Source organism: Glossina fuscipes, unplaced genomic scaffold, assembly GCF_014805625.2.
Source record: "Glossina fuscipes isolate IAEA_lab_2018 unplaced genomic scaffold, Yale_Gfus_2 177, whole genome shotgun sequence".
In the NCBI taxonomy this organism is placed as follows: domain Eukaryota; kingdom Metazoa; phylum Arthropoda; class Insecta; order Diptera; family Glossinidae; genus Glossina; species Glossina fuscipes.
In genome coordinates this window covers 617,632-627,013 of record NW_023998520.1, presented here as the reverse complement: position 1 = coordinate 627,013, position 9,382 = coordinate 617,632, and the positions used below count along the sequence as shown (strand labels likewise).

Genomic DNA, 9,382 nt, shown 5'->3' with positions numbered 1-9,382 from the left:
GTTCAGACAGGCAAAATACGACTGCTCTAGAATCGTTTCTGTCCAGATCCAGGTTATAATTTTAATGTAAAATCATTTAAGTTTGCGTACTAAATTTTCACCTTAACACGAGTTGCTGTTTGCTAAATCACTACGAATAATTCGCTAACAAACACGTCATATAATTAAAATTTATATTTTATTTTTCAACCATTGGTTTCATATAAACATAAAAATTGAAAAGAAAAAATCATATAATATATATACAACATTAATTATTTTCTTTTAAACGCTTATAAATTATTTTGTTCATAATATATATAAGACGCTACTCATTCTGTTTCTTATTTCAAAAATATAAAATATATAAAAATATGTAAAAGGGTAAGGAAAAAAGAATTTAAAAATAGTAATATAAAATGATTTCGATTGGAAAATTCAAAATCTCAAAATTTAGAAACACATGAAAGTGCACATATTGTTGCGCGATATAGAAATTTTAATTTGCTTTTCAAACCTATTAATATTTCTCGCTCACCTCAACATGCAAAATATCGAAATGAAATACTTTGGTTGTCGGCTTCTTCTTTCCAAAGTCTAAATAAAAATACTATATTCAATAATTTTTTCTCATTATATTTACTATTCACTTCTGCTTTTAAAATGCCTTAATTCAGTAACTATATATAAAGTATACGTAAAATGGCGCTTTATAATGGTAGAGTCATGAGCATTCCAAACTTTTTTAGTTCTTCCTATTATAGGCTGTGTACATGCATATGCATAACAAGATGAGAAAATTGGCAACGTATACTCATATATATATTTTGAACAGTGACAAAATACTTCAGAAAATACTTGTTTTTAAAGGATAGAACTAAATACTTTTTGCGATCAGAGGTCGATCTGCTTTCAGTTGTGTATCCTATAAAGAGTGTCTAAAAGTGATAAGGCTTGTTTGCAACGATGGATCTAGAAAAGCATCCAACCACAGCCAGGCTGTGAATTTTTATTACTTAGAAATTTTCTTCAAATTTATTTATAAACTCCTAATAAAGGTGTTAAAAACGGAATAAAAAATTATAGGTATAGAGAAAGACACACAATTAGTAATAAATCAATTCGCTAACAAACAAATGGCAAATCATACAAATTAACGAAAGTGTAAAGAAATCTTCGTAACGGTCACAATTGTTTTCTATTGTATAAAGATACGCGTAAGTAATTATATAAATATAACATATTTCATGTCCGGTCATATCAATATAATTGGATGAATGCACAAACTGCATCGCAGTCATGCAGGAGTGGCTAGTAAGTTTCTTTAAAGTTATAGATTACCTTCGTGTCGGTTACAGTTTAATTTGTTAATGATTCGATTAAAAGTTTTTACATGGTGTTGTAAGCGGCGGCATTGAAGGTTTGCTTTGGTAAACTTAGCCTAGCGAGTGGATGAGTTTTCCCATGTTGCTGCAGACGTCTTTGCTGGGAAGATGGTGGTTGCATTATAATGCCGTCTGATATGGTATTGGCGGTTTTAATTGGTCTTGGAGGCGGTCTACTTTCATTAAATTCATGCGGTTTTCCTATTAAAGGTCGTTGAGACTCATAATAAGATCTCGGCCGCGGCTTAAACGCAGCCGCAGTAACGACACCGGCCTGAGATGAACTGGGGTTATTGCTTCTAGTCTGATTTTTTGATTCAGCGGAAGTTTGGTATTTATGCACCAATCCTTTTACATTGTGGTCAGTGTAATCTTCTGCACCGGATGATATGAGAGGTGCTTTAGTCCCCTTTGTAGAAGAAATAGCTTGAACGCCAACGGTATCACCGAGAAAAGAAGATTTGGTCGATTGTTGACTAATGGTGGCTTGCTCATTACGGTGTTGTTCAAGGTAATTTGTGTGTTGGGCCACTGGCGAGGAGGGTAAAGATTGATGACTTTTAGTGACTTTATTGTAAATTTCGCTACCAGCAGCGGTCACTGACGCTGTCGGTGACGCGGAACCAGTTAATCCACAGATGGCCTTGGCTTCAAAGCTTTTCTTTAAAATTCTTACATTGCCTGAAACGTGATGACCTTCTTTAACTGTTGATATCGAACGCAGTATTACGTTTTCTTCGTCGCTGGCAGTTCCCGAACTTGACAAAGTATTTTTATTTTCAATATCTGACATTGTGTACGAATTCGGTACAGAAGCCGAAAATAATTCAGCATTCACAGGTCTGTTGCCATCGCTTCGTCTGCCTGCAAGTAAAGCCGGAGTATCACCATGCACAATTTCTTCACTACTGCAGCGTTGCTTATAACGAGTCCGGGATGTAACAGCGGAAATACTTCGAAACAAGTTAGCGTTTCGTTTGGATGTAATGCAATCGCAACTTATCTCCGTAGGATGCGTTGAGAATTCTTTTGAGGTGACACCATTTTCTCGGCACAGTTTTTTCAGTATCGAGCACTCTTCTAATTTTTGTTTGGTCCTTCTTACAGTGCCTAAGTGGTGTTGTTGGTTATTTTGATATGGCCGGGAATCGGCCGAGGCAGTCTTATTATTTACATTCAGTTCGTGTATTTGACCTTCAAAGATGGCATTAGCATTTGTTTGATTACTGGTTGTACATTGGCAATTGTTGCGGTTAGAGTCATATGCGGCCCAAGAACTATTACGTGCGGGTACTCCACATTTATTATCACCAGAACCCCAGGAAGCATGACGAGATGGCAACTCCCTTGGTCGCTGTCGGGTACGTACACAAACTTCAAAGGTAGTTGCGGCCGGCGCTGATGAATGGGTAGACACTGAATCGATGCTACTGTTGGAACCAAGTGTAAATGCATCCATTGTTATTCCACCACTTGTAGCAGCCCACGATTGTGTCTTTCTACTATGTTGACGTTTGTATTTGCTTTCCTCTTTGGTAAATAGTGCGCTATTTCTTGCAATATTCGAGGTCTGCGTTATTAGCTTAGCTGAAGAAGTCCAAACCGGGCTACTCAGCCTTTTAGTAGAAGCTGAAAGTCTTCTCTCAATACTTTTTGAAGAATCATCGTCAAGTCTTCCAAAAGACAACATCAGTGACTTTCGATCATCTGTTGATTTTCTTAAGTCTTGTAGTTGGTATGCCTCTAAACCGTGTACAATGGTACGCACGGAAGTAACTGGAGCTAAAGATATTTGTAATCTGTGCGGTATATGCTTTTGTATGTGCAACACTTGATTTTGTGTTACACTGTAATTTTCTCCATTACTGCCAGGAAATCGCACATTTTTTGGTTCATCCGCAATACTCCGCTCCGGCGTCAGATTTTCAAGACTTTGGCTTTGCTGTTTCATAACCAAAGCGGAACAATTTTGAGATTTTATGGACCTGGGAGATGTGCTGCTCGATCTTCGTCGTACAAACCTTTCAAGACCGCTGCCACCTACACTTCGCATTTTGTATGTGTCTCTTAGATTTGGCGCGTTTATTGATGCGCTATCCACAGCCACCCTTTCAATCTCATTGGCATCACCGCCAGACTTCGATTTCGAATGATTAAGAGCTTGAATGAGGGGTGTAGGCTCACTCCCAGGAAGCAAACGTGCATCTTTAGTGCTCTTGAGGTTCGTTTCACTCTTGCTACGTTGCAGTTTTTCTTTGTTTTTCATTGCGTCCAACATGCCTCGATAAGTTTCCAATTGATTAAGAAAATTTTTGTTGGGTTTTATACAATTACGACGTTCTTTAACATGCTGCAAAGCCTTCTGAAACTCCCAATTATAAGCTTTCATGGCGTATGCTATTACAACTGATGCTGAACGGCTTACACCCATTTTGCAATGTACCAGCACTTTGGATCCTTCGGCTTTTGCCCTTGTTATATATCGATATGTATTGTCCCAATACTTCAGCAAATTGGTTTTCTCATCGTCATAGACTCGCACGTTCAAATAATCGAACATGCCCGGAAAGAAGTTATCTATTTCGCGAGTAACGTTTAAAATGTGTCGAACACTGTAAACATAGAGAATGAATTAGAATCAATGGAAATGGCACGGTCTTTTACCCATTTTTTTGTAATTCTTCCAAATTACTAGCATTCCATTCTGATCCTAAATAAACATGCTCAAAAATTTCGGTGGGTGCATCCATTTGTCCCAGAATGATTAGCATTTCCTCGTCGATAAATGATTTATATTCTCCCAAATCCATGTCAAGATGTTCTTCTAAACGGCTGCGTATGTACTTTGAAGTCACCTCGTCTAAATCAACAGACATCATAATTTCTTTTAATTTCATTTTTATTACACTCTCTGTTTCTTCTTTAGCCGTAGGTCTAAATGTACATAGAATTATAAATCGGGGAAAACAATATTATATTGATGTACAAACTTATTTCTTATGGCATCAGGTGAAGGCGGACGTCGACTCTCTAACGAATCCATTGCATTCCATTCATTCAAGCATGACTGATCCGATTCTATGCGCTTTTCATAATATGTCAGCCAATCATGTGAAGGACCGCCGGGATAAAAATTATTCTCACGGGCCTTTTGCGAAACTTTATGTAATGTTTGCAAAGCGGACCTAAAATCCAACAGACATCCGCTAATTAGATTCTCATTTGTGCGGAATGTGAGGGATGGCATACTTACCACATTGCTTGCACTGATACTGGCTTAAAGATGTGCGTTTTTCCATATACGGAAACACTAAATCCACTAAAAAGTTTTATCAATTATCGAGCATTCAATAAAGACAAAATGTGCATGTATACAACATACCCATCGCCATCTAAATGAATTGTGGTATCTGCTAGAATAGGCACGACGAGTCCAACAGTTGTTCGTTCATTACAATCTATGCCTAGCAAACAGGACTCCTCTATACCTTCGCATTCCTCGGAGGAAGATGATGTTGGCGAGGAAAATGTTAAGGTTGAGTTAACAGTTGGCGCTTGTACTAGTTTTGCGCTATCACCGGAAGCATATAGATTTTCTGTTACATCACATTTAGCACTATGACGGTTTATTAAACTCTCTTCAATATGCTTTGACTGTTGCATTGAAGATTTACAGCTGTCCACTGATAACTGACGGTTAGCAGTAAAGGTTGCTGCAAGCCGCGTCCCTGTTGTCGATGACACATTCATTCTAGCTGAATTATGACGCATTATCCTATTACGTTTTTCGTTAATGCCAGGGCGATAGCAACAACGTGAAGCAATCACCAAATATCTAGTACGATTGGCACGCTGCGATTCTAATTTTACAGCCTATAAAAACAAACGATATCCAATCAAACATTAGAAACAAGTCTGTAATATTAAATGTTACCATCTTTAGGGTCTCTTCATGTCTTATTAAGTAAAACATGGATTGTAAATGTTGTTGTATATCCGAATTATTACTTTGTGTACTATTTGTTGATCGTATAGAGTCTGTGCTCAAACGACGTTCAGAGTATTGAGGAATATCGTTTAGCGCTAATACTAAAGCCGTCCCTTTGCCAGCAAAGAAACACTCACTAAATAAACAAACGAAAAAAACTGTTATCTTTTATAAAACTCTAATTACTAAACCAATACTACTAACCTCTTCTCATTTTTGGATCCTTCATCATCCTCGGCTTCGTTATCCTGTCGAATAAGTTAAAAATAATTCAATACAAAAATTGCCTTAAATGGCTACAACAACAGAATGCATATATATCTATATATATAAAGCAAATTTGAGGTGTTCGGAAGGTATTAATTACAATATATTGAAATTTTGGATTAGTTTCGGCAAAGTTTCAATTTACTATTTTTTATTATGTAATTTTTTCGAGACAAAATTGTCTACACAAAATATTTTATTTTAATTTAATTTTCAATCAAACCAATTTTGTCGCAATATTTTGTTTATTCTCGGCAACTAAATGTGTGGATGATTTTCGCTTCAAAAAATGGAAAAATTTTCAAGAATCCACTAATTGACTGACAGTGACATAAGCGTGGCGGATAAGTTTTATAAGAAATTTCGCCTTTGATAAATCCAATTTTTTAATAATATAACAAAAAAATATTTAAGTAACCGAAAATAATAAAAATATCATTAAAAATTTTCGTATCCTTTTGTAAATAAGCTATTTGTCTGCCGTATGATTATGAAAAGAAGCACAGGTATAAGACTATCATTAAAATATTTTCTTTACTTTTAAACTGATTGGTGGAACTTATTGTAAGTGAATGTGATGAGATTTCCATGTTAGATATTTGCGAACTAATCTTAGAAATAGTGCAATTTTACTGACTCAAAGCTAAAAATTGGCTATGTCCTAAGTCGTATGAAGACGCGACGGAAAGCTACATGTAGAATTACAATAAGCGGATGGAGATCAAAAAGGAGCATTTGCAAAATCGATATCCAATTTAAAAATTATTTTAGACTGGAATGTGGCATATTGAAAATTACATGTATATAGGTTTAAATAGGATCTAACCAACCGAATTAGAAAATCTTGCATTTGCCTAAATTCGATTACTGGACGCATAATATATCAGCAATGTAAAGTTATTTAACCAGTGTAATTTCAAGCACCATCTTACCTTACGCAATGTAGAGGAATTCAGAGAACTTCTGGTAAGAAGATTAATACATTTCAACGCATCTAGTGTATCTTTTGCTAATGTATGTTTCCAATCTTTACCCTTCTTCTTTTTTCAAAGAAGAAACGATACTTTATTGCATTTCAGTCATTACAAATCAGTTGGCTATTCACTTTGGAAATATCATTGCTCGACTCATAGCTACTAAATCAGTTGCAAATTTCTCTCTGGGAATATGGGAAAATAGGCGCAACTTAGGTTAAGCGTTCTCAAAAAACAAGAGGGCGTTAAGGATAGCACTGCTAAAAAGTGCACCACATAACTCAGTAAACTATTAAGGCCTGTTTTGCATAAGTCATAATCATGTGATATATTTGATAACGACGAAATCTTACAATGACGCTTATAAAATTCTGAGAAACATTTGAGGTAATCAGTGCGTACTTCTAACCGAAGTAGGTAAAGTTTAATTCAGTATCTGACGCTATTGCAAGAAAACAGGCCGAAGAAGTAATAAATTAAGTTCTTCCTACGATGATATTTTAAATGAATCCCGCATTTTGAAAATTGCTGTGATATTCAGTTCCATATCGTTCTTTTATTGACAATTTTATTTAATTAATATTAAAAGTATTTATCTTTTTTGAGCGCTGACGATCACGAAAATATGTATATAATAAAGAATACTCTTACGTGTTGGTTTATCTTATAGATATTATTAAGCATATATGAAAACATATACCTTAGCTAGACGGAAGCCTATTGCATACCTTTATTTTAGAATTCATATCAACAAAACTTTAAACAAGGCCAATAAGGCAGGGTTTAAGAAGTTTTTACATGTTAGGTGACCGTAAAAAGCAGTGTAATATTCAATTTCTTAAAAATAATATCTATTGTACACAATCCGCAACCTATGAATAAAGGCAACTATCGAAACCAATGAAAAGCGAGTACAATTGAAAAAAAAATAAAATTATAGGTTGTAAGAACTTTAATGTAAATTGCGGTTATTATCTTACGCATATCCTGAAAAACGTGATTTACCGAATAGCGCAACAAGAGGACTGAATAGGGGAAAATATATTGCAATTTCTGTTTTCTTGCCAACAAACTGATATAAGAACACGCAACAGGAAAGTCGGAATACAACGCAGGACATAAACAAATATATTGAAAAAATCCAACTGTAAGCAAAAAAAAAAAAATGTAATTAATTCACGAAAATGGATCCAAAATAAAGAATGAAATAAAGATGAGTAATTTCGTCAAACCCCTGCGTTATTTCACGTTTACGATACATACGTTAACTTACAGGAATCAATGTAGCTAAATTACAGTGGAAATAAATTGAAATTAGTTGCCAATTAAAAGCAATTGTAGCAAAACGGTATTTTCCGGAAATTTATAAATTTTCTAAGTCACAGAAATTGCACTTTTATTTTCGGATCAGTCCCCTTGTAGTCCTTTTCCTTGATCTATTTCCACGTAAGATATTGCAAACGCATTGTTCGGTATCACTGTTTGTTCTAGTCGGCTCTTACCGAATTGGAGCATTGAGGGGATCCAGCAACGCTTGGCGAACGCTGCACTGTAACTAGTGCCATTATTAGAAGAGTCGTTCTATCTTTTAGTACTGGCAGTTATCGCCCAAGTAGCGAGTCCAACTATTTGGATTTTTAATTTTTTACCCGTCAGTTTTACACAGATTTGCTGACTTCTATCGTTCTCATTTGTTGCACAGATGCATTTTCCAAAAATTCTAATTATAAACATAAACACTTGCTTTTCCTGTAGCCATTGGTAACGGTCCAAATTAATTACGTTTCAATGGATGCACTTTCAATTTTCTCACAAATTTTCCTTCAATAACTTATAACAAAAGAAAATATCGTAATCTTTCATTTTTTTCACAAACACACATATACGTACTCTTTGGAGAAAAACATTAAACACGACGCCATGTTTATGCTTCAAATGTCAAATAATATAAGTAAGAAGATGGTAACAATATCAATAATAACAGTTGATTAAATATGTTGTTATAATAAAATATGAACCTCCCGGCGCGTGAACTACAAAACGAACTTGACCAATGCTATTAATTTTATTGGGTAACTATAACCAAGAATTTGCATTTAAAATTTGGTATTATTTTATCTAAAAAGAATGTGGAAGTAAATATATTCCCACATCTGGTAAACAGTCTCGTTATAACGATGCGTGATTGTTGTTTTGGGAGTAGGATTTCAACTTGTACAACTTTTTACGAGACTTTATGGGTATTTGGAAAGTTTTATTCGATGTTTCATTTCGTTAATTAATTAAAAAATTTAAATGATTGCACATAAATTTTTGGTAAATGTTCATACATTTGTACTTACGGAATTTTTCTTACTTTATATTAGTTGTTTTATTAAATGTATTATATGTATGTACCGTCACTTTTATTAAATGTATTCGAAAATTTGTCCTTATGGTGACACCCGTTAATAAAAAAATTTGAACATATGTTTTAAATTCATTAATAAATTGTCTTTATTGCGTTTTTTTTATGTTTTGAGAAATAATGTGTAGTATACATTGATAAAGAATGTTAAAATAGTGTAAATGGTATGTAAAATACTTAGCTCTTAAGTTTGAAATAAGTCGTTTTTATTTGACTATCTGGCTACAACGGCACCGTAATGCAGAATTGCTTCGTTTTTATTGTGAGAATAAAAGTTGAACATATGGGGATTGACACAATGAAGCTTCGCTTATATATCCCGGGCTAGGAAAGAAATTCAAATGATAAATTTTTCATAAAATGGTAGATAAATTTAGTTTAT

General features: G+C 34.6%; 1 protein-coding gene across 1 annotated transcript; it reads right to left on the bottom strand.

The window, feature by feature from the left end:
- Positions 1–400: 400 nt before the first annotated feature.
- On the bottom strand, positions 401–8,552 carry LOC119641792 (protein phosphatase Slingshot). Its single transcript, XM_038040642.1, has 9 exons — positions 8,484–8,552; positions 8,096–8,423; positions 5,557–5,600; positions 5,299–5,488; positions 4,747–5,237; positions 4,618–4,683; positions 4,355–4,549; positions 4,029–4,298; positions 401–3,976 (listed from the first exon to the last, which is right to left on the bottom strand). Exons 2-9 carry the CDS (start codon positions 8,156–8,158, stop codon positions 1,369–1,371), a joined length of 3,927 nt encoding a protein of 1,308 aa, XP_037896570.1. The 5' UTR covers positions 8,159–8,423; positions 8,484–8,552; the 3' UTR covers positions 401–1,368.
- Positions 8,553–9,382: the final 830 nt, after the last annotated feature.